Source organism: Chelonia mydas, chromosome 20 (genome assembly GCF_015237465.2).
Source record: "Chelonia mydas isolate rCheMyd1 chromosome 20, rCheMyd1.pri.v2, whole genome shotgun sequence".
Lineage (NCBI taxonomy): Eukaryota > Metazoa > Chordata > Testudines > Cheloniidae > Chelonia > Chelonia mydas.
In genome coordinates, this window is record NC_051260.2 from 15,669,486 (window position 1) to 15,693,434 (window position 23,949).

The 23,949-nt window shown below is 59.3% G+C and overlaps 2 protein-coding genes across 7 annotated transcripts; one reads left to right on the forward strand and one right to left on the reverse strand.

Annotated features, from left to right (window-relative positions):
- Positions 1–221: 221 nt before the first annotated feature.
- Positions 222–18,792, reverse strand: GCDH (glutaryl-CoA dehydrogenase). Of its 6 annotated transcripts, none has more exons than XM_043533269.1 (12): positions 18,644–18,792; positions 10,343–10,454; positions 9,933–9,968; positions 9,263–9,406; positions 8,536–8,598; positions 7,480–7,650; positions 6,458–6,587; positions 5,772–5,988; positions 4,934–5,037; positions 4,047–4,172; positions 2,292–2,452; positions 222–1,277 (listed from the first exon to the last, which is right to left on the reverse strand). In XM_043533269.1, the coding sequence occupies exons 2-12, from the start codon at positions 10,443–10,445 to the stop codon at positions 1,204–1,206; spliced, it is 1,329 nt and encodes a 442-aa protein (XP_043389204.1). In that variant the 5' UTR covers positions 10,446–10,454; positions 18,644–18,792; the 3' UTR covers positions 222–1,203. The 6 variants fall into 6 exon arrangements, with proteins under 6 accessions (XP_043389204.1, XP_037743664.1, XP_037743665.1 ...); XM_037887736.2 differs by having other exon boundaries at positions 10,343–10,603; XM_037887737.2 differs by lacking the exon at positions 18,644–18,792 and adding an exon at positions 13,999–14,260 and having other exon boundaries at positions 10,343–10,603.
- Positions 17,649–22,841, forward strand: KLF1 (Kruppel like factor 1). The gene is made up of 3 exons (XM_037887738.2): positions 17,649–17,964; positions 19,169–20,006; positions 20,722–22,841. The coding sequence occupies exons 1-3, from the start codon at positions 17,878–17,880 to the stop codon at positions 20,895–20,897; spliced, it is 1,101 nt and encodes a 366-aa protein (XP_037743666.1). The 5' UTR covers positions 17,649–17,877; the 3' UTR covers positions 20,898–22,841.
- The last annotated feature ends 1,108 nt before the right edge of the window (positions 22,842–23,949 follow it).

The following is a 23,949-nucleotide window of genomic DNA, read 5'->3' on the forward strand; positions in this document are numbered from 1 at the left end:
TCCGAGAGGTCTCAACAACCTTCCCAAGTCAAGAAAGTTACCTTTGAGTGAAGGGATGTGAAATTTGAACACAGCCTATTGCTGGTCATTTTCTTCTGTTTTGCAATGGCCAGGGCAACCAGCCACCAAATGTTAACAGTTTACACAGTTCAGCGGCTCTGATTCTATCTAGCAGCGGGCTGCAGGGTACACAAACAACTAACCACCGCAAACCGAAAAAGCAAGATACATGAATATATTTTAAAATATATGGTAAGTAACAGAAGGGATATGAGATCAGCTGGGTTCAACTGTGGGCTACTGTGAAAGAGAAATTTGGTAACAGGAATGCTAAATGTGTCTTCTGTGGGTCTTACAGCTGGGGAAACTGAGGCATAGAGTTGCCTGCAGTGGGTCCGTGGCAGAACCAGGAATTTAACCCCATTCTGACCCCCAGCCCTGTACAGCATTGCTTCACCTCGGTAACAACGTTTAGCTCAGTAGCTACATTGTGCAGATACCCGTTTGACATGTCCCATGACCTGACTGTGCGTGAAGATTCAGGTTTTAAGGCTTCAACACAGCTTTGTAAAGAGCAGAGAGTTCTCCCAGCATGCAATAGTGCCTCCATTCAGATAATTCTGAGAAGCAAGTTAGCTGAACTTGGACATCCAGTGGAAGGAGAGGTGAACCACTGATGATTGAGACTGCATTCCCGCCCTGTTGAAACAGACAGCCTTTCCCACACAGCTCCTGAATTTACAATCAAGGAGAAAGCAAGCAAGCCAGCTCCATGCATCAAGCAGCCAATCCAGCATCACAAATCCACTGACTTTTGTTACATGACAATCCACTTCACAGAAGTTTCACTAATTTCACCCTCTCCCATATCCCCAAAATACAAATGCAATGCTGGCAAAGACGGTCCATTACTGAGCCTCTCTCCTTGATCCTTTACTGCAAACAGAGCGGAAGAAGACCTCCCAGATCCTTGAGCTTGAAAACCAACTAGCTGATTTGGGAGGGAATTGTATTGCAAAGTAAGAGAGAATCCAGGAGTCAGCCCGAAGAGCTACATTCAGATTCTGTATCACAGCAGCAGCCTCTGGCTTGTGACTTATTATCTTGAGAAAGAAAAATCAAAAATCTTTGTATACAAAACAATCATTCTTCTGATGTAGTGAATTTAAGGCAAAGGTGATATAGGCCTCCTCCATATTGGATTTATTTGCCGACGGTGAAGGATTGAAGTCCGGTGATTGCTCTGCCAAGGATGAGAGCATGGATATCATGCGTGCCTGTGGAGTGAAGAGAAACGGGAACAAAGATCTCACTGGGTGATGTTTAGGATAACCGGAAGTCACCAATATACGTGCGGTATGTCTCAGTTCCATGGAACTGCCTCTCTGGAGCTAGCAAGGACAGATTTTGGCTGCTTTGTTGCAGAGAGGATGGTTTGCATCATAACCGTGGGAGAATATGGATCCCTTTGTAAGGAAACAAACCCCAAACCTTTCCCTCCAGCAGCATGGCTTTTGTAGCACGAAACCCAGGAGACTAGAAAAGGTAAAACTGAAATCTAGTGAAAGAGGAACTAATACAAGGTCTTGGCTACATACAGAAGTTTAACTATACTGGCATGGTTCCAGTGGTACAACCACTACCTGTGTGGACACAGTTTTACTGGTGCTACATACCAGTGAAGTTCCTGACATATGGGAAGGGGAATATGCCATATCAGTATAAGGCACCTTTATTCCCCTTCTATCATGTCCACACTAGCGGTTGTACTCGTGTAACTATATTGGTAAATGAAAGTCACCCTCTGCCCCCCCGACAAACACCATTATCTGGGGGTAAAACCTGTGTATAGACCAGGCGTAAATCATCAGATGCTACAGGGATGAGCATGTTCCAAGATTATCCATCAAACAGTGGCAGGGGTTGCTTCCCCCGGAAGGTGAAAAAAGACTATATTAGCGACGAGTGAAGCAAATCACTAACATGCAGCCACCTCTGGGGTGGAACATGGCAGCTGTTTCAGCAGCATACAGCAATGGCGAACAAGAAAGGGGGCAGGAAGTGAAGAACATCATATTCAGTTGGAGCTGTAAGCCCCAAGGTGACACAGGGAGATTAGATTGGAGGGGAGGATGCCTCCTACTGAGGCCCACCCTGCTCCCTGAAGCACAGCACCCCCGAGCATCCTGCTTTCTATCCCTTACCTCCACGGTCCCAAAGGAGCTGGAAAATCCTAGGAACCTTCATGACATTTGATACAGAGGTGTATGGGGGGGAGGGGAGAGATTTACCTTCATAGGTGTTCACAGCCTCCAGGTTCATGACGTGCCGGATGACATGGTATTCGTCGGCGATGCCGTTGCCCCCCAGCATGTCCCTGGCCTGGCGGGCAATATCCAGGGCTTTGCCACAGGAGTTCCGCTTCAGCATGGAGATCATCTCGGGGGCAGCCCTGCAGCAACAGCAGCAATCAAGGGGACTAGGGTGGAAGGACGAGCTCCCCGGTGGAGCCAGGGTTTGTGCCATGTTGGCACTAAGCTTAGACCCAGCAGCCTCGTTTCACACTGGGGAGACCTAGCAGCTTGGTCAAAGGGGAACAGCCTGTTTTTCTCTAATCACGTGGTCTGGATCAGAACCAACACTCCTAGAGGGGAATAGGACCCCCTTCCCCATCTGCATGAGCCAGGCAGTCCCCGAATTTGGGGCTGGATTGGAGCCATTGCCCCTTAGAAGGAAAAGGCCCTGTATGTCACACATACAAATTGGGAAATGACTGCCTAGGAAAGAGTACTGCGGAAAGGGATCTGGGGTCACAGTGGATCATAAGCTAAATATGAGTCAACAGTGTAACGCTGTTGCAAAAAAATCAAACAATTCTGGGCTGTATTAGCAGGAGTGTTGTAAGCAAGACACAAGAAGTAATTCTTCCACTCTACTCCGCACTGATTAGGCCTCAACTGGAGTATTGTGTCCAGTTCTGGGCGCCACATGTCAGGAAAGATGTGGACAAATTGGAGAGAGTCCAGAGAACAGCAACAAAAAATGATTAAAGGTCTAGAAAACATGACCTATGAGGGAAGATTGAAAAAAAAAAATTGGGTTTGTTTAGTCTGGAGAAGAGAAGACTGAGAGGGGACATGAGAACAGTTTTCAAGTACATAAAAGGTTGTTACAAGGAGGCGGGAGAAGAATTGTTCTTCTTAACCTCTGTGGACGGGACAAGAAGCAACGGGCTTCAATTGCAGCAAGGGCGATTTAGGTTGGACATTAGGAAAAACTTCCTAACGGTCAGAGCAGTTAAGCACTGGAATAAATTGCCTCGGGAGGTTGTGGAATCTCCATCATTGGGGATTTTTAAGAGCAGGTTGGACAAACACCTGTCAGGGACGGTCTAGATCAGGGACAACCAACCCGCGCCTGAGAAGGAGCCAGAATTGACCTATGTACGTTGCTGAAGAGCCACAGTAATACGTCAGCAGTCCCCCCGCCTGCCAGCAGCCCTGCTGATCAGTGCCTCCCGCTCCTTCCCCATGCCCCCTGCAGCATGCAGGAGGCTCTGGGAGGAGGGGGAGGAGTGAGGGCATGGCAGGCTCAGGGAAGGAGGCAGGAAGGAGAGGGGCCTTGGGTGAAGTAGGGGCAGGGCCTGTGGCAGAGTCAGGGGTTGAGCAGCGAGCACCCTCCCCCCGGCACATTGGAAAGTCGGTGCCTGTAGCTCCAGCCCCGGAGTTGGTGCCTATGCAAGGAGCCGCATATTAACTTCTGAAGAGCCGCATGAGGCTCCGGAGCCACAGGTTGGCCACCCCTGGTCTAGAGAATACTGAGTCCTGCCTTGAGTGCAGGGGACTTCCAATGTTATGATTCTATCTCATTCCACAATGCCTTACGCCACCAGTCCCACCCCCCAGCCTGGGGCTGGTCAAAGCCGGTGTTCCCTGGAAGGATAAGACCCTGGATCCCATTCCCCACCCCTGAGCCAGCCAAACCCCTTCTAGCTTTGCAGTCTAACCCACAGAATAACTTTTTTAGTTAAAAAGGCAGGTACATACTTGTCTTCATCCTTTAGCCTCCCCAGCTGCAGGCAAGCCTGTAAGCCAATGGTGATCTCGGTGAGCATATCAGCCAGCTTCTTCTGGACCAGCTGGTTCCTAGCCAGCGGCACCCCAAACTGGATCCTAGGGGTGGACAACTTAGTTAGGACGCTGAGGAGCAAAAGTCACTTAAAACTGCTGGGGCAGATCCGCCTCTGGTGACTGACTAACTGGGATGGAGCATTATACTAGGTGTATTAGGTAGTGCCTAAAGGCCCCATCCAAAATCCACATTGTGCTGGGTGCTCTCCTGATAAGCTCACACGGTGGGAGGGGAAACCAAGGCCCAGAGATAGGAAGGGACGGCAGAATCAGGGACAGAACCTAGGTGTCCGAGTCACAGTTCAATCCCTTATGCACTACACCGTCCTTGCTTCTCATTTGACCTGATCTCTGCCCAGCGACAAAGAGTTCCATCGGACGCTCTACAACGGACAGTTCTTCCGAGAGCTAGAACGCTTCATATATACTGCATGTAATCGGCTGGCAGCACAACTGGACTGGAAAGAGCTAGTGAGCCCCATGAAAGCCCTTCACTGCTGGACTCCACCGTGTTCTCCCACAGCTAACCGCTGGCATTCACCCTGGTGGGTTAGGGAAGGGGGCTGGGAGTCAGGACTCTTGGGTCCCATTTCCAGCTCTGCTACTGATCCAGTGTGCGAACTTGGTAAAGTCCCTTCACCTCTCTCCCTCAGTTTCCCCTCCTGTCAAGGACTCTCCCATGAGGTCTGAATGAATCAGTGCCTTTAAAAAGAGGCAGGCAGGGATCCCCCAAACCTACGAGGGGCTTCCACCCACCCCAGGCACAAAGAGTTCTTCCCCCCCACCCCACATGCAGTCATTACCTGTCCAAGGCATACTGCCTAGCTGTCTCCAAGCAGAATTCAGCAGCGCCGAGCGCTCCCCAGGCAATGCCATACCTGGCGTTGTTCAGACAGCCAAACGGACCCTGGCAGGACACGAGACAGAGCCTTGATCATTAACCTCCAGGCAACTTTGCCAAGGAAGAGCACATGACCTCTGCTCCTGCCAGCCCCCTGCATTAACAGGACAACAGGATCCTGGCTTCGTGCCATTGTCTCTCTCTGCCCAGAAGGATTTGGGGACCACATCTCTAAGTTCATTGGCATCCATCAAAACTGACCTGTTAAAGCCACAGGAACGGCTCATCTCTCCAACGGAACGCCCCTGTGCAGTGGGGGCTGTTTTATACAGCGATCACTCACCCCCTGAGGAAATGCAGTTGTCTCTGGAGTGGAGAACAGCAGCTACTTATCCAGGGATCACTTGGCCCTGTGCTGAAATGTAGCTGCTTCTGGGGTTGGGGCGGGGCACAGCAGCTGTTTTCATCAACCACACAGCAACCATACCCAAGACAGGAAGCAAAGAAGAATCCAGCAGTCGATTGCTTCCTATGGTTTGGGAAGCTGAAGGCAATTGCCAAGGTGAGGATCAGGCCAGGACACCTGGATTAACATCCCTTGGTTTAAAGGCCATTCCCCTGCAGCACAGTGCCCCCTAGCACCACACTGGTGCTCTATGGGGAAAGCATCCGCTGCTGGCCCCCCTCCCCACAGCAGCTGGAGTCTCTCCTCCTAGCAGCGTCCCCAGCCAACCCTGCTTAGGCTGCGAGATCATGGGGAACCGAAGAATCGGCTGGTGGGGAGGAGAGGCTGGACTTACCGCGAGCCCGGAGACATGCGGCAGCAGGTTCTCCTCCGGCACCTCCACATCCTCCATCAGGATCATGCCGGTGGTGGAGGCCCGCAGGGAGAACTTGCCCTCGATCCTGGGTGTCGACAGGCCCTTCATCCCTCTCTCCAGAAGGAAGCCCCGGATTCTCCCGTCCTCACACACAGCCCACACCACGCAGAGATCCGCCAGTGGGGAGTTGGTGATCCTGGGAGGAGGAGATGTGAGACCCAGCTCATCTCGGAGCCTCCCAGAGCTCCCTCCTCAAAGGAGGCAGGATGGTACCATCCAAACAGGGAAAACGAGCTAGAGGGGAGATGTGAAACGCCCCAGCAACTCAGTAACGGAGCCGAGGATAGAACCCAGGAGGCCTGGCTCCCAGCTCTCTGCTCTAACCACTGGACCCCACTCCCACCCTAGAGCTGGGGACAGAACCCAGGAGTCCTGGAGAGGCCCAGGATTGGCTGAGCCATGGGGAGCAACAAGGCAGGGCCAAGGTTATCGGGGTACAGCAGTTGTCTGGGAAGAGGGGGCTTGCCCAGCTCTGGGGCCCCAGAGGATCTGGTCTCAGGACAGGGTGGCAGTGAGACCAAGGGCCTGGAGCGTGGGTGGCTGCTGAGAGCCGAGGGCAGGGCTAGCAGCCGGGCTGCCGGGGCCTGGCTCTGTCTCTGTCTCACCAGGTCTTGGAGCCGTTGAGCGTGTAGGTCTTGCTGGCCGGGTGGTAGCGAGCCCTGGTCTCCATGCCCCCGGGGTCGCTGCCGTGGTTGGGCTCAGTCAGCCCAAAGCAGCCCAGCAGCTCCCCTGTGGCTGAGGACAGGAAGCCAGTGGGCTTGGGCTGGAGCCACTGCCCCAACCCTCCCCCCAGGTCCTGCACCCTCCCCCACCTCCCATCCCCGAGACACCCTCCCCCACGGCCCAGGTCCTGCACCGACCCCTCCCTCCACCAATTCCCACCTCTCTTGCGACCCTCCCACCAGGTTCCTGCACTGCCTCTCCCCCATCAATTCCCCCCCCCATCTCATCCCTGCCCCAGCTCCCGCACTGCCCCTCAACCACCAGGCAGTGCCCATCCCCCTGCCCATCTGCTGCCCCCCAACCACTTTTCTCCTAGGTTCCCCCCAGCTCCCAAGCCCCTACCCACCCCAATGCCCTCCCCCTGCTCACCCCACTGAAGGCCCCTCTCCCTCCCCCAATTCTGCCCCCAACACCCTCCCCATGGGTCCTGCCCCTCCAACCTAGTTCCCACCCTCCAGACGATACCCAATCCCACAGTTGCCACCCCTCCCGCCATGGCTCTCACGTCATCCAGGCCCAATACCTGCCCTGCCCCCGACTTCTGCATCCTCCCTCCCCCGACATTCTCCTCATGGCTCCTTCGCCACCAGTGGCCACCCCCCACTCCCTGTATGCCTGCCCCCGCAGACCTTCCCCACCCTGTGCTCCCTTCCAGCAGCCCACCTCAGGGGGGCAGGGGGCAGTTCCTTCCCCCTCCTGCCAACCCCACTCCTTCCAGGTTATATCAGCAGAGAGCATTGTGGGAAAGAACCATCCCAGCATCCTCCCTGCTCTGCCAGCTGGCCGGACAGCCGGGGCCCGGCTACAGGGGACATCTACCAGCTCCGGAGCCAGCAGCCTCCCGGGTGGATCCACGCTCCCCGATCCTAGCCAGGGAGAGCCCCCACCCGTGCCTCTCGCTCACCCAGACGGGGCAGGTATTTCTGCTTCTGCTGCTCCGTGCCGTAGGCATTGATCGGGTGCATTACCAGGGACGACTGGACGCTCAGGACTGAACGGTAGCTGCTGTCCACTCGCTCGATCTCCCGAGCCAGCAGCCCGTAGGCCACGTACGTGGTTCCGGCACAGCCATAACCTGAGACGGGCACAGAACGTGGACAGGATACACATCAGCAGCAGCACGGGTCCGAACCCCGCCCTGGGTCAGTCAAGACAAGAACCCCCTCCCCGCCTGAGGACAGCTGGGGAACGGCTCCCCTCAGCACCTGCTACCCCGTGTGCCAAGGACTGACGGGGGCCATGCAGGCAGAGTGGATGGAGGAGCTCAGAAGGGCTGAGACATGCCAGTAGGGGGCATCGTGTGCACTGGGGATAGTCCATGGGCACCTGCCGCCTTCCCAAACGGAGCCACAGGGCCTGCATCGCCCGGGCACAAAGCCACAGGGTTTGAGATGCCACAGCAGCCCCTGGAAAGTTGGTCCCTAGATACTGGGGGGCCCAATTCAACACAGCCGTGTGACCCCTTTCTGCCACCCAGGCTGATGTAAAAGGGCCTTGGGACTGGTGCAACCCCACCCCCTCACAGGGCAGGAGGTGTTGTATCCCCCTCAGCCACAGGGGGCATCCCAGGTGGGGCAGAGGTGGGCGTGGCCAAGGCAGGAGGAGGCATGACTGGGGCGAACATGAAGGCAAGGAGGGGCATGTCAAAGGGGGGCCATGGCCATTACACGGTCCCAGGTGAGCACAGGTCAGATCAGCTCTCGGGGCTGTCCATAGGGGTATCCAGCGTGCTTCAGGAGAGCTCTCAGGGGCTTCACCACCCACGGTGCCCATCCGTCGGCTGCTGCTGCTCTCGCCCACCATCCCTCTGCCCCATGTCAGCTGGTGAGATCCCTCCCCGTGGTGTGCCAGCCCCTCCCTCCATGGGACGCACTGTCCTCGAACTGAGATCCACTCCACGTCCCGGCCAGTGACCCTCCCAGCCATGGCTGGAGGGGAATCCCTCCTGGGTCCAGCTCACCTTTGATGGTGGAGCCCAGGATTCCCAGCTCCCCCAGCTCCGACACGATGTCTCGGTGAAAGACTGGAAAGAGGAGACACCAAAGTGTGTCTGTGAGTGCAAAAGGCAGAGTCACTGCCCTCTGCCGCCTCCTCCTCCCCTCCCCCCCCCCCCCCGGACACGGGGATCCCCAAACCAGCTCAGGACTGGAACTCCAGCCATGCAGCCCACCTGGCTCTCCCCGACAGCAACGCACAATCCCTGCAGCCCCACCAGCGGGTTTAATCTGCAGTTCCCTCCCCCAAATGCATTTAATTCAGGCATCCACCAGGCCCTGAAGGAGGCTACAGACATACAGGCACGTTCCAATCTCAGTGAGCCCTGGGTAAATCTAGAGTCACTCCCTGACTACAATGGGGTCAGGGCCGGATTCTGATCTCGGAGCCCCTGGGGCCAATCCAGAGTCACCCACGGAATTTAAAAGAGGAAGCTGGAAGAACAGCGGGCGGCATCTGGGTCTGTAAATCACCCCCAAGCACCTCTGGTTTGCATGCAGCCATGGCACGTGGATCTCTGGGACGGGCGGGTCTGGGCAACGCTGCCACAGACTGGACGCAATCGGACAGCTCCCGGTGCTAGCGGCTGCAGTCAGCATCTAAACCCGACAGAGCTACTGGGGGCTCCGGGGACAGAGACATGGGTTTTTGGAACAGTCACGGGTTCTATCCCTGGTGCTGGCTTCAGGCACCTTCATTCCGGTTGGCCATGACAATTCGTGGCATCAACTTCTCCTGGCAGTAGGTGCGGAAGGAATCCCGGATCATGAGCTCCTCCTGGGTTAGCTGCCTCTCCAGCTGCAGGGGATCTCGCCAGTCAAACTGGGCTCCCGGGGCTGGAGGAAGACAGTCAGAGCTAGATGCACGTCTAACAGCTTCAGCGCCAACCCCTACCCCTACCCATGCAGGGAGAGGGGAAATGACAAGCCAGGTACCTCATCTTCTCCACCCAACCTCCCTCGGGCTGGAGGCAGATCACAAACGGGAACATTAATCCCAAAAGTAAAGCGTGAGGGTATTGGCTGCGGGGTGGGGGGCCCAGGGCTGGAATAGCAGGGGCGGCGGGTCAAATTGAGGGGCATGGGATGGAAGCCATTCATTAAAGCCGATTCCTGCCCAGCCTTTACTGGAATCAAATTAGTAATTAATAATAGACCTAGTTCAAGCCAATGCTTTAAACCCCTGATTTACAGACACTGGGAACCCCTTGTTGTAAAAAACCCCAAGCGCTGCCTTCTGGCTGTTTCACTTTCTGCTACTGATGGATTCGTAGAGGCGCTCCGACCGTGTTCTCTTCAGTTTCTCCAGCTGTCCAAGGGTCAAAAAGTCATTTCCAATGGGAGCTGGAGGGTGGGCGGTTACCTTTCAGGGGCTTCTCTTGGGCCTTCGTTTCTTTTTCTGGAAAAGCAGAGAAGAAGCCGGGCAGGTGGGTTATTTTATCCCTGCTCTGCTGAGGACGCAAAGCGGGAATCACTGGATCAGATCTCTACCCTGTGCCACGCTGAAGGGACCCCTTCTGGGCATCCCATTACCCGTGCCAGCTTCTTAGGCCTGCGGAGCTAAAAAGCCAGGGATATGGAGGTGGGGCTGTAACAGACTCAGACCCTCCGTGGTTGGGGGACTTGTGATACCAGTGGGTCCATGGTGATGGGGGCCTGTACTTCCCCCATAGCTCCAGCCCTCCACCCCCACTCCCCCTTTAAAAAAAACCCCAACATTTAGGGGGTCTGGCTTGCAGGGTGTTGGGAGGGGCCGCACCTGCTCTTACTCACCCTTCTGTGCCGCTATGGTGCCCTGGAGCCGGCTGGCGCCTATCCCCGCCGCGCAGCAGCGGCTGCTTCTTAGCAGCCTGGTCGTGGCAAGTCTCAGAGCCATCTGGGGTTGCTGCTCCTCGGGAAGGGAGACGAGAGAGAGGCTGCTTGGGGGCGACCGCCAGACTCACTGATAAATCACTCTCACGATGCGGGTCGTAGACAGGCCCCGCTGATCTTGTAAGCCTGTTTCCCCGATGTGTCCCCTGGATGTTGTTCTGTCTACACAACAAGGCAGGGCGGCGTTTTGATGACACTAGGGCAGCTGTGTTGCAGCCGGGGCCCTCCCACGGGTTCTGCTGTGTAGACAAGACCCACAGCACCCCTTGTTGCTTTGCGAAGGGGCAGGAATTGCCCAGACACACAGTCCACACTGGATCTCTGAGCCAAGCCCCACCGCTGGGTGGGGAGTGGGGTCTAGTAGTTAGAGCAGGGGGCTGGAAGCCAGGATTCCTGGGTTCTCTCCCTAGCTCTGGGTGGGGGGGGGGGGGGGGGGGGGGGGAGGCAAGCACAGCTGGGAGCCAGGACTCCTGGATTCTATTCTTGGCTCTGAGTCTCCTCCCAGTGCAGCTCCCCACGGATTCGGGAGGGCTCTGCTAATGGACCCAACTCCAGGATCGGGGCCTTCGTTAGGTTACAAAGGTGAGTCAAAACCTTTATAAACCCGCCTTCCCGCGGCGGCACAAACGCCTGTGCATTAACCCCCTGGCTGCCAGCCCCCAGCCCCTTTGCTTTAGCTGCCGGTGGAGGGGAGAGGAGAGGGCCAGGCATCGCCCAGCTGCGGGAGCCCGAACGAGCCCAAGGCACCACGGGGACCTCAGCAACTGGGCCCCGGGAGCTGAGCTAAGCAAACCCCCCCACGGAGAGCCCCCCCCCCCCAGGCTTGCCGCTCCCACAAACTGCCCCGAGCAAAGAGACCGACCCCCACCCCCAGCACAGAGCGACTCACCTGGGGGAGGTTCTGAAACTGACTTGGGGGCAACACGGGAGACCTTGGGGTGACGTCAGCAGGAATGGGGGCGGGGCGACATTTTGAGTGTGGCGGAAGAGAGAGAGATTAACCCCTTGCTGTCCCTCTGGCTCAGCAGTGAGGCCGCAGCAGGTTGGGGGGGGTGCATGCCACATGCAGGTACCGCGGTGCGGGCACATATTGCCTGTAACAGACCGCATCATGCGAGCTTGCACGTGGCTGCACTAGACACGCCAGTGCATGCTGCATGCAACCCCTGTGTGGCGGCCACTTCACCTTGCAGCTACACGTGGGTGAATCATCTGTATGGGTGTGCAAACGCTGCAAGCATGCAACCTCACGGCGCATGCAACGCTCACGCGCAGCATTTGCAGACACGCAGGGGGAGAAATCATGCATGCCTGCAACAGGCGCCTGCCGGCCCCCTCTGCCTGCAGCAGCCGCGCACTTGTGAAAGCGGCGTGCAACCCCTGGGTGCCTGCAGCGTTTGCATGCAGAATCTGCAAACACGGGGAGGAGGAGATTGTGCATGCATGCAACAGGCGCTTGCCGGCCGCCTCTGTCTGCCGTAACTGCCTGCTTGCAAAGGCCGCTTGCCACAATAAGAGGCACACTGCATTTGTTTGCAATATCTGCATGCATGCAGCATCTCCTGGCTGCTAACTGCTCCTGCAAACGCTGGATGCTTCTCTGCCTGGAGCTGGGCTGCCCCGGGGGTGAAGAGATTTGGGGGTTAAAAAAACCGGTGAGAGAAATTATCAAAGAGGAGGAGGGACTAGAAAGGGAGCGCACCCCGCCTTTCACCGGGGGGGGGGCGTGGTTGACAAGCCTCCGTCCGTGATTGGCCACCGAGAGGGGGCGTGCGAAGGATCTTGAGCAACGCAACCGGGGGGGAGCCCGTGGTGCAGAAAGAGCCCCGCCCCCGCTGTCAACGTGGGCCGCACACAGATAAAGTGCATGGGGGGGGATATCAATATTAAATGTCCCCCCGAGCTCCGCCCCCCAGATCAGGTGGGGGCTGTGATTGGGTGAATAGGCGGACCCCCCCCCCCCAACCCCTGCTGTCGGGGCGGGTTAAGACAGCTTCGGAAATGGGACCCCACTTCGGTCAGTGGGGGGCGGGGGTGTGACATTGGTAAAGTGGGGGGGGGGAATGCCTGGCAACCCAAACCAGCCGGTCCCTTCCAGCCAGAGGGCCCCCCCCCAGCTGGTCCCTTCCAACTAGAGCTCCCCCCCCGCAGCCGGTCCCTTCCAGCCAGAGCCCCCCCCGCCCAGGCCCAGCTGCAGATTCTAGCCCGGGGCATCTGGCCCACTGGATCCCTGCATCAAATGGGTGGGGGCCCCATTGATGCTTTTCTCTCTCTCTCTCTCTCTCTCTCTCTGACACACACACACAGAGCCTCCCCCCCCGGCGAGCCTGGACACCCCAGTCTGTGAAATGCAGCTGTCAGGACGCAGGCATGGGTCAGGTGCGGCCAGCAGAGGGCCCCACTGGCCATGGATTGCGGGCCCCCTCCCCCCGCCCCCCCAGCAGACACCTTGAGATTCATGTGCTCCATGGGCCGGGGGTGGGAGCAAAATAGGAGAAAGGAGTCGGGAGGGGTTTGTGGTGCCCCTCACTCCCAACCCGCAGCCCCCTGCTGTCCCAGCCCTGAGCCCCCCCCCGCTCTGCTGGTGCCCCTCACTCCCAACCCACAGCCCCCTGCTGTCCCAGCCCTGAGCACCCCTACCCCAGACAGCTGTGACAATGCACCTTGAGGAAGGGGCCTGGGAGTTAGCGCTCCCCCTGGGTTCTATTCCCAGTTCCAGGAGGGGAGAGGGGTCTAGTGATTACACCGCGGGGGCTGGGAGTCCTGGACTCCTGGGTTCTGCTCCCACCTTTGCCACTGACTCACTGGGTGACCTTGGGCAAATGCCTTTCCCCATTCCGTGCCTCAGTTTCCCCAGGGAGATGACACCAATCCCTCTCCTGGGAGCGCAGGGAAGGCATTTGGCAGTGGAAGCCCTGAGTGGGAGGGGAGCGGCCCTGGGTCTCCACCCCCGAGTGCAGAGGTAAGAAGGGGTTTCTCAGAAAAACCCTTGAGGTTGTAATGTGGAAAGAGCGCAACAGGCCCCACTTCCCCAAATTGCTGCGGGGGGATGGGCAGATGACGCAAGCAGCCCGATAAGGGAGGTGAAAAGGTCCCTGTGACATGATGCTACCAGCCTGGGAGGTCACAGGCCGGGCAGGTCGTGCCCTAAACCACCCCAACTCTCTCCTTGTTTATTTACTATCTGTGAAATGGGCACATCTGCAACCAGCCCCATTGTACCAGGCTCTGCACAGACCACAAGCAAGATCAGGGCCCCATTGTGCCAGATGCTGCCAGACCCTGACCGAGATCGGGGCCCCCTTGTGCCAGGCGTTGCACAGACACAGAATGAGCGACAGTCCTTGCCCCAAAGAGCTTACAAACTAAGTATACAGAAGGTGGGAGGGGAAACTGAGGCACAAATGAGGGAAAGGGCCTTGCTCAGAGTCAGGAAGCACATCGGGGGCAGAGCTGGGAATAGAACCCAGGGGTCCCAGTCTCGGCTGAAGCCCTAGTCACTAAGCCAAGCTGCCACCCTGCCAATCTTCCCACCCACTTTTTAAAAGACCCTTTACCTCTTTCTTGCACAGAATTTCTAAACCCAGCAGAATCCAGTTCGCCTGCTCAGAGGCCCATGCGCAGGGTCACTCCTTCCATCAAAGAGGGGGGGCTTAAAGGGGGGGCTTTAAGAGGGGGGTCCAGCTGAGCTCTAATGCAGAGAGGTGCAGGGAGGCGGGAGCTGCATGCAGTGGAGAAGGCTCTTGAACCCAGAGGGCAGAGCTGCATTAATGTCCAGGGGCTCTAGACCTATGTCGAGGGCCTAGCTCCCAGTGTCACCATGAGGCTCAGAGAGGGATGTAACTGACACAGAGATGCTGCCTGAGTCAGATGAGAGCCTAAGCCCATTGCTCCCAGCAGGGGGAGCTGCCCTGTGGCAACTCAGTGAGGTGTTGACTCTGAGCCCCACAGCTCTGGTGGCCCTGTGTGGGGCAGGAGGGGGAGAGCCAAGGGATCATCTCCCAAGCAGAGACAGCCTGGCTGCGTAGGGAAGTATGGGGGACTCCACTGCTACCACCAATGTCTCTCTGGGAGTGGAGGTGGGGACAGTGGGGGTGAGGTCAGAGGGGAGCTGGGTCCTTATGGGACATGGGGAGATCTGTCGGGGGGCTGTATGGGAGGAGCTCTCCCTGCCACACACCACCCTCACTCTGCGGGCATCCAGAAGGCAAAAGGCCACAGGCAGGGCCAGCCCCTAGGGCTGGGCACCTGCTGCCTGCCGCATGGTCTGTGGCTGGCAGGGATCATGCCCTGGGCGGGGGTGGGGCTGTCACATGGCTCATTGTGGCAGCAGGGACATGGGCCAGAGAAGCCACAACCGGCCGAATTTGGGGAACGAATCACTTCCCCTTTTCTACCCGCTTGACCTCTGGCAGGGGCTGTGTGTGCAGGGGGCACAGTTCTGCCAGTGCCCCTCACTCCCGACCTGCAGCCCCCTGCTAGCCCACCCCTGGGCTCCCCCCCCAGCTCTCCCAATGCCCCTCACTCCCGAACTGCAGCCCCTGCTATCCCACCCCTGGGCTCCCCCCAGCTCTGCCAGTGCCCCTCAGTCCCAATAAGCAGCCTCCTGCTCTGGGAGAGCAGGGGGACTGGGAGTCAGGACTCCTGGGTTCCATTCCTTGCTCTGCCCTGACTCGCTGGGAGAGTTCCGGTTCGGTTTCCCGCTCTGCCTCGTGGGGATAAGGATCTCGGCCCTTTCCCCAGCATGGGGTCGGGGAGGGGGGGTGCGAGGCTGGTCCCTGGGGCCGCCTAGTGCTCAGAGAGCCTGGTAGGGCTCTGATCTCACAGCTCTGCCCCCCCTTCCCCAGCACTAATCAGGGCTCACACATGGCCTCGTGCGACAGGAGCTGCAGATTAGGGCCCAGCAGCCCCTAACTGCCATCAGCCGCAGGAGCTGGGGGAGCTGGTGGGAGGGTCGGAGCAGCTAATGGGGGGGGTGGACCTGATCCCAGCTCCCCACCTCTGTGCAGCCATCGCCCTGGGGCTGGGATCCCCCCCCACACACGGACCTTTTGGGAGGCTGCAGGCTCCGTGGCCTGGTCTTGGGGGCGGGGGTTAGAACTGACTGGGCTGAGGCCTGGTGAGCTCGTCTCACGCAGGGTCAGGCCATGGCTGCTGGGCAGGGAGGGAGCGAGGGCCTGGGGGAAACACTCAGTGCCCCTCCCCCCGGCTCATCTGCCCCCCTTCTCTGTGCCCAGTGGGGCAGAGGGAGCGATGCAATGCCTTCTGGGATCAGGGGTGAGAGCGAGGTTGGGATAGGCAGAGGGGACCCCCAGGGGAGGCGGGGGGGGGCTCCCCATTGCACTGGGAATCGGGTATGTTGTTCCCCCAGCGCCTGGCAACCCCTGGGGCAGCCGGGTGGGTCAAAACCCATCACCGAACTCCCAGAGGCCAAGGCGCTCCTGGACTCAGACCCAGGATTTGGGGACATGAAGCTGACCCAATCCCTCCCCCGCTCCAGGTTATTCCCACCCTGGGCCCCATCCCAGCTCTTTGGTGCCCCTCAATCCCGACCTGCAGCCCCGTTCTAGCCCAGCCTTCGCTCCCCTGCCCAACGGGGACTGCCTCCCCCATGTCTCAGCTGGAAAGGTCCCCGCTGCTGGAGCCGGGGTAGATCCGGGGACTTTATCTCCAGCTCTGCCCCGGTATCAGGGCTGGGGCAGGTGGCCGGGCCGCTCTGGGGCAGTCCGATAAAGCTCAGGCGGATGGTGATCTACGTCCGCGTACTTCCCTGAGAGCGGTGGGCCGGGTATCTGGAAAGGGGGGTTGTCTCTTCAGGGAAGACCTGGCTCGAGGGGTCGGGGGGGACGACAATGGGGAGACAGAGCCACCAGGGAACAGGAGAGAGCAAATAGCTGCTTCAGACAATCAGGATCAGAATCCAGGAGTCCTGGCTCCCAGCCCCCCTACCCTAACCACTAGACTGTACTCCCTCCCTCGGCTGGGGTCAGGAGGGTGCGGTTCCCTGAATCTTGTTTTGTTTCTCAGGAAATTCTCAGCATTTCTGGTTCCTTGTTTCCTTTCATGAAATTCGAAAGGGGCCGAGGCCGGAAGAGAGAAAATAGTGCCATATAAAAATCCAGGACCGGCAGGGTTAGGGGGGCAGAGAGTGAGAAATGGGACTCCCGGGTTCTCTCCCTAGCAAGGGGTGGGCAGTGGGGTCTAGTGGTTAGAGCAGGGGGCTTGGGAGGCGGGACTCCTGGGTTCTCTCCCTAGCTCGGGGTGGGCAATGGGGTCTAGTGGTTAGAGCAGGGGGCTTGGGAGCTGGGACTCCTGGGTTCTCTTCCTAGCTCGGGGTGGGCAGTGGGGTCTAGTGGTTAGAGCAGGGGGCTTGGGAGGCAGGACTCCTGGGTTCTCTCCCTAGCTCTGCCCCCATTCACTGTGTGACCTGCTCTGGGCCTCGTTTCACCCACTAGAACCTGTTTGTGGGCAAGACAATGATTTGTATTTAGGTGGCACCTTCCGTCCCCCAGATCTCCTGTGATTCCTACAGCCTCCTTCCCACCTGGAGGCCCCGGCCTTGTGCTGCGGTGGGGGAGGCGCCTCGCCTCCGACCAGTCAACCTGGAACCTTCTATGCTGCTCTGGTCGCTGGGCCCGTATCAGTACCCCCCATTTCACAGGAGGTGAAACTGAGGCACAAAGGTGGGGGGGGAGTGAGACTTGGCCGAAGGCACCCAGCAGGTGAGTGGCCGGGGGAGGAATAGTATGTAGAACCTCTGACTCCCAGCCCCCCCTGCCCTAACGACTAGACCCCACTCCCCTCCTATAGCTGGGGGGAGCCCCGACTCCCTGACAGGGTCTATCTGCCCCCCAGCGGGAGGGGGCTGCCAAGTGGCATCAATCATCCCCCCCCATGGGCAGCAGCGGCAGCTACTGATGGGCCCGTGGGAGGCACCTGGGGGCTGAGTCTAGCAGGTGCCAAGCCCTGGGCCTCTGCCCCCCCCATAAATCAGCCCCTGAGTGGGGCAGAAACTGCAGCTGCTTTGAGATCCCTGGGCGGGATCGTTTCCCAGCCCTAAGCCACGTGGGACCCCCCCCCACGCACTTTGAGTGAAATTATCCAAGTCCCCAGCTAGCCCCCCCTCCATACCTGATGGGCCACACCCCTCATTCTGATTGGCCTAGAGGCTCCCCTTATCACCTTAGTAAGCCAATGAGAGGGGGGCGGGAAAGAGGGAAATGTAGCGTTTGAGGGGGGGGGAAGCTCTGCTCAGAAAGTGGCTCGAGGGAGCCAGCAGCTGGGGGGGGTGGAGGAGAGACGAGCACGTGAGGGGGGCCAGGTGGGTGGAGGGGAAGGAGTTGGAGGGTTGGTTCTCCCCCCCCCCCCAAAAGCCCTTGGGCTCTGATCTCCCCCCTCCCCCCCCGGCCTGGCTCCGGATTGGGGCCCAGCTGGCCATGGCATTCGCCGACGCCGTCCTGCCCTCCATCAGCAGCCTGGCCGGCTTCTGCCACTTCCAGGAGAAGCAGTCGGAGATCCTCAAGGTAAGGGGGGGCTGGGGGGTGCCCTGGCTGCCTGCCTGCAGCAGGGTGTGTGGTGGGGGGAGGGTGTCCCCCTTCTCCCTCCTCTGTGGTGTGAAGGCGCAGCCCTGCGGCTCCCCAGAGGTGGCTGCATTTCCAGGCTCCGTGTTCTTGGGGGCAGGGAGGTTTGGGAGCTCGGTCGGCAGGGAATGGGTGGGGGGGGAAGGACTGTTCCCTGCCCCCCAACCCCGCCGCAGCTCTGCTGAATTGTGTGGGCCCAGCAATGGAGGCAGAGTCCTGCTCTGAGCCCATGAGGGCCCTGGGGTAAGACAGATGGCAGGCAGGAGGCACCTGGTTGCTGGAGGAGGGGGTGGGGAGCTCCTTCCCTAGGGGGAGGCTTCACTGGGTGGGTGGGGTCCTGCTAAGCCATGGGGCTGTGGGGGCAGGATGCCTGGGTTCCATTCCTAGCGCGGGGGTGAGGAATCCCAGAGTTTGCCTTAAAGGAGCTTCCAGCTGATGGTGCCCCTCAATCCCTGCAGTGCCCCCCCACTATCCAACCCTGGGGGTCCCTGCAGCTCTGCCAGTGCCCCTCAATCCTGACCTGCAGCCCCCTGCTAGCCCAGCCCTATCTAGTCAGCTGAGCCTCTGATCTGGGGTTTTTCTGAGCCTGGAGAGGGGCTGGGCTGAGAGCAGGCAAACTCACTTCACTTGCGAGATGAATGTGCACCCGGAGGGGGCCCCCACCTCTCCTTTAACATATCCTGCCTGCGAGCCCCATCCTGGGGTGCTCTCCCCTCCGGGCACTGCCGGGCGGCCGGGATGGCCCCGTCCCTCTCCTCGGCCAGCAGCTGGTGCGGGGTCCTGATAACAGGTTCCCTTATCTCTGGGTCCCAGCACGGCAGTGTTGGAGCCAGTACCATGGGCCGTGCTCCCAGCCCCACAGGGTGATGGGGGCTGGGCTGGGGGGAGGTTTGTGGCCAGTTGGGGCTGGCTGCTCTCTGGGATTTTGCTCTGTAAAACAAAATTTAGCTGGAAAAGGGGTGTGCTTAATGTATATGTGAGCTGAGGTTAGAACCCAGGAGTCCTGGCTCCCATCCCCCGCTCTAACCACTAGCCCCCACTCCCCTCCCAGAGCTAGGGATGGAACCCGGGAGTCCTGGCTCTAACCACTAGTCCGTTCTGCTAATGTCTCCTCTGGCCTGATGCTGCCTGTTGGTTTCCTCTCTAGTGGTGGAAGGTGGAAGATGACCCGGACCCCCCAGCGCCCAGCCCCAGGGACAGGGACCTGCCCCAGCCCCACGGCTCCCTGCAGCTCAAGCAAGAGGATGAGGAATCCTGCTGGGACCTAGACTTCCTGCTCAGCAATTTCCCCAGCACGGAGGCCGGTGGCCCCGGCCCAGGCGGGGGGTTCGAGGCAGGGCTCGGGCTGTGCCAGCCGGAGGGCTACGAGGGGCAGAGCCCGGGTGGGTACACATTGGGGAATGGGCTCCCTGGCCCCACCAGCCTGGTGGCTGAGCTCCTGTCGGGGGACGAGCCCCTGGGCTGCAGCTCGGCACCTCCCGGCTATGCCCGCGGGCAAGAAAAGGGGGGAGCGGGCACTTTTGTGGCGCATCTGCCGGCATATCCCTCCAGGCCAGACTGTGAGGCCCAGCCCCCCGGCGAATACAGGGAGCCCCGGCCCGTGGCCCTGCGGCATGGCTACCAGCTGATGTATGGGGGCTATGCCCCGCTGGCCCCCACCCTGCTGGCCCGGGGTGCCCCCTACTGCCAGCTGCCCCCCTACGGTCTGGGGGGCAGCTGCCAGGCCTTCTGTCACAGCCAGTACCAAGCCCGGTTCCAGCTGTACCGGGGCAGCCCAGCTCTGCTGCCCTCCCCGGCCCCCGCAGGCTACCTCGGCCTCCTGGCGCCGCCCCACCCGCCAGCCAGGGAGCTCCCAGCCAAGCCCAAGAGGAGCCGCAAGACCTGCGCCCACAAGCGCCCCACCAGCCACACCTGCAGCCACCCCAGCTGTGGCAAGACCTACACCAAGAGCTCCCACCTCAAGGCCCATCTCCGCACCCACACAGGTGAGGGGGTGAGCGCTGGGGGGGCTCTGACTCCACAGCCTGCCCTGGTGGGGGTGGGGGGCCTCTGATCTTGTTGTTAGGGCATTAGGGGGTGGCTTGGTGGGAGGCTGTGGGGGCAATGCTGTGGGGAGTAGAGGTTTGGGGTGGTGCTGTGGGGAGGATTTGGGGGGCTCAGGAGGGGGGCACTGCACTGTGGGGGAGTTTTGGGGGCACCATGCTGCAGGGAGCAGGGGAAGCTCTGGGGGGGGACACTGCATTGTGGGGGGGCACCGGGCTGTGGGACGGGAGGGCCTCGTGACGCAGGAGCTGCTGGCTCTCTGAGACGTGAAAGGTCCCGTCCATTTCGGGATGGGAAAATGCCGGGGCGCTGATGCCTTGGGCTCTGGTCCTTGCATCCTGACCAGGCCCTGAGCCTGGGGCTTTCGGTCAGCCTCCCTGCACTTCCCCCGCAGTAGGTACAAGTGCAGTCACTTCCTGTCCTAAATGTTTGATGGGGGTTACTGTGTGGCTGCTAAACAGCCGAGCGTTCCCCCCCAGAGGCGGCTGCCTCTCCGTGCTGGATCCCCGTACGACCAGCCGTCGGGCTCCCCCCCAGAGGCGGCTGCCTCTCCGTGCTGGATCCCCGTACGACCAGCCGTCGGGCTCCCCCCAGAGGCGGCCGCGTGGGCTAGGGCGGGCCAGCTGGGCCGGGGTGACGCTCCCTCTGTCCCGGCAGGCGAGAAGCCGTACCCCTGCACCTGGGCGGGCTGCGGCTGGAAGTTCGCCCGCTCGGACGAGCTGACACGCCACTACCGCAAGCACACGGGGCAGCGCCCATTCCAGTGCCAGCTGTGCCAGCGCGCCTTCTCCCGCTCCGACCACCTGGCCCTGCACATGAAGAGACACGCGTAGGGACAGCCCGGAGCCCACTCCGCCTGCGCCACGGACTGGAGCAGCCCCGCCACCGGCCTGGCCCCAGGGCCGGCCCTGTGACCCCCACCAACGCCCGGGGGCACCGGCCGGGAGCAGAATTGGGGGAGGGGGGTGTTTGGGCTTCCTGCGGCTGAGGGGAATGGACCTCGGGGGGCGGAGGGGGGGGTTGTCTGAGCGCCTCCCCCTTTGAGGACACTAGGGGGCTTTGGGGGCTGGTAGTTCCCGGGGGGGGGGTGGCAGTGGATGCGTGGACTCCACTCGGGAGAGGGGGGAGGTATTGTGCTGATCCAGTGTGTATGGGGGGGGGTTCCCCCCTTATACCTGGCCAGCCCTCCCTTGTCCAGTGCCAGCTGCTTCCTCGTTGTGGGGAACCCCTCCCCTCCTGGGGGTGCCTAGAACCCCTCCCCCAGGAATCTGGCCTGCCTGATGATGGTACCTGCAACTAACCCCCTCAGAACCTGGCCTCTCACCAGCACTGCCTAGAACCCGACCCGCTGGGGCCCGCCTGCTCTTGGGGCGCCTAGAACCCGACCCGCTGGGGCCCGCCTGCTCTTGGGGCGCCTAGAACCCGACCCGCTGGAGATCCTGCCCTAAACCCCACCCCTATGGGGTCCCCTCTTGCCCTGGGGCTGAGCAGGCAGCCCCGCAGCACGGAGACTGGCGTCCCCTAGTGGTAGCGAGCCGTTTAAGCAGGTTCTGTTCTGTTCTTTCCCCTTCAGCAGTGACAAGCAGCAAGTGCCTCCTTATTAAATGTCAGAAGGGGGAAGAGATACTCTGGCTTTATAAACTGCAGGAGACGGGGTCCAGCATCTTTCCCCTCTAGGGGGTGCCGGCTTCGCTTTGGTGCTGGGGTGGGGAACTGGCTGGTTCAGGGGCTGGGGACTGGGACATGAGGCCTTTCCCCTCTAGAGGGTGCTGGCTCTGACTTCAATGATTAAAGCACCAGATGTAGTTTCCAGCTCCATGAAATGAGTTTGAGAGCTCCTGCCACCCTCGGGGTAGGGGTGGGGATTGGGCCAGGCCCATGGGAGATGGGTGGGGGCAGGAGACTTCTCTGAATGAACTGACTCCATTCAGAACAGCTGCTGGCCCTGGCCTCATCTCACAGCGGTAGCAACCAGACCTCACTGCTCAGCATGCACAAGTTGTGGGACTCTTTGAAGGATTAAATTTACCCTGTGAGTAACTCTTTGCAGCTTTGGGGACCCAGTTCTTCTCTCTCCATCCATCAGTTCTGGTCGCAGGCATCAGAATTACAGATTCCCTTTGTTTTCAGTGTGTTTCTCCCCCCGTGCAGTGTCTCATATGCCCCATACTGTTATCAGTGAATGGGGATTCGTCTGGCTGTGTCTTCTATGCAGAATCTACACCCCACTGTGTTTGAACCTCTCTAAGCCAGGAGAGGATTGAAATGAAGTTATTTCTTCTCCCCTGGCTCTTTGAAAGTGTGTCCTGGTGAATTGAAAAGTAAGAGCTGCAAGGGACGACTCTGCGGAAGTATCACAGAAGCGCTTACCCAGCTCGTGGTCTCTGTCAGGCTGGGTGCTGCACAGTGAGGGCCAGTTCCTGCTCTACATTGCCTCAGTTTCCCCTTCACCTTGTGTCTCTGAATGCGAAAGGGACTTGCCCTAGCTCTGAGAGCAGGTCTGTGGCCGAGTCAGGAGGAGAACCCAGGAGTCCTGACTCCTGGTAGGGGGCCCTGGCCATTCAGCCAGGTTGCCTCCCCGAGCCTAGTGAATAAGAGTGGATTTTGTTTAATGACTGCAGGAGGGGCAGTGCCCAGCCCAAGGGGTCCTGGCCTGGGATTAGGGCCCCTGGCTGCTGCTGTAATGCACCTAATAAATCATGTACAGTGCCCAGCATAAGGGGGTCCTGAGCACTACCGTAATGCACCTAATAAATTGTGTACAGTGCCCAGCACAACGCAGTCCTGATTTATGACTGGGGCTCCTGGGTGCTATGGTAAGTCCCTTTCCACAAGTGGCTTCTACCCTGAATTCCCAACCTGCCATTTTAACTGAAACATCATAACCTCCCCGCGACCTGTTCTCCTGCCAGTGGTCAGAGAGGCTCTCTGGCTATTTATAAGCCCCGCCAGCGGAGAGGTGGGTTTCGGAGCCCCAGGGGAAGGCGGTGCCTACTGCCACGCTTGTCTCAGTTCAGGAAAAGACCCCGCGTTTTCCCTGCTGTATTAATGAAAAATAACCCTACGGGCTGCACCTGTCCCAGCAGTGAGTCTTTCCAGGCCTCGGCCCTGGCGGGTGGAGCCAGCCCTTCACTTGGTGCGTTTTGCCTTCACGTGGTTTAAAAAAAGAATTAAAAATAAATCTCGGAGCCTGTTGAAAGGGATTGGGGTTAGAGGGTGAGCAGGCTGTCATGCAGAGCCCCTGAACAGAGGGGGTTTAGTTCCCTCTGCCAGGAGATCTCGAAGTGGGACCTCAGGCTATCAAAAGACAGGGCTAGGGCTGGAGGATCCTCCACCAGGATCTTTCTCCTCTCCCTGCCTTGTAATGCGAGCTCAGGAGCCAGTCAGGGGCAGGGTGCGGTGGCAAATTCAAATCCAATCCAAGGAATGATACCCACATAGTTAGCCAATGGAACTCTCTGCTACTGGATGGTGCTGAGACCAGGGCCTCAGGAAGAGGGCTGGGAGGTTGATCCGGACACTGAAACTAGCCCAAGGTCGCATGAATGCTGATGACAATTCGGGAAGGGGTATTAACCTCGTACCTCGGTGTGCCAGGGCTGAAGGTGATCCTCAGCAGAGCGCACAGTGTGACCTACGGCTGCAGGGGGTCTTACATCTTCCCCTGTGGCCCCAGATGCTGGGCTAGATGGGCCTCGGGTCTGACCCCACCTAGCAGGCCCAGTTCCTCCTTTAATTGCGAATGGGTGTTTTCCAAACAGCGTGGCTGGGTTCTCTGGGGGGCTCAGCAGGGGGGGCCCACAAGGGCCCCGATCCAGGGATCGAATCAATCGCCTTTTTACCAGCAGAAACAGGCATCTAGGGGAGGACTGAGTAGGGTCGCTG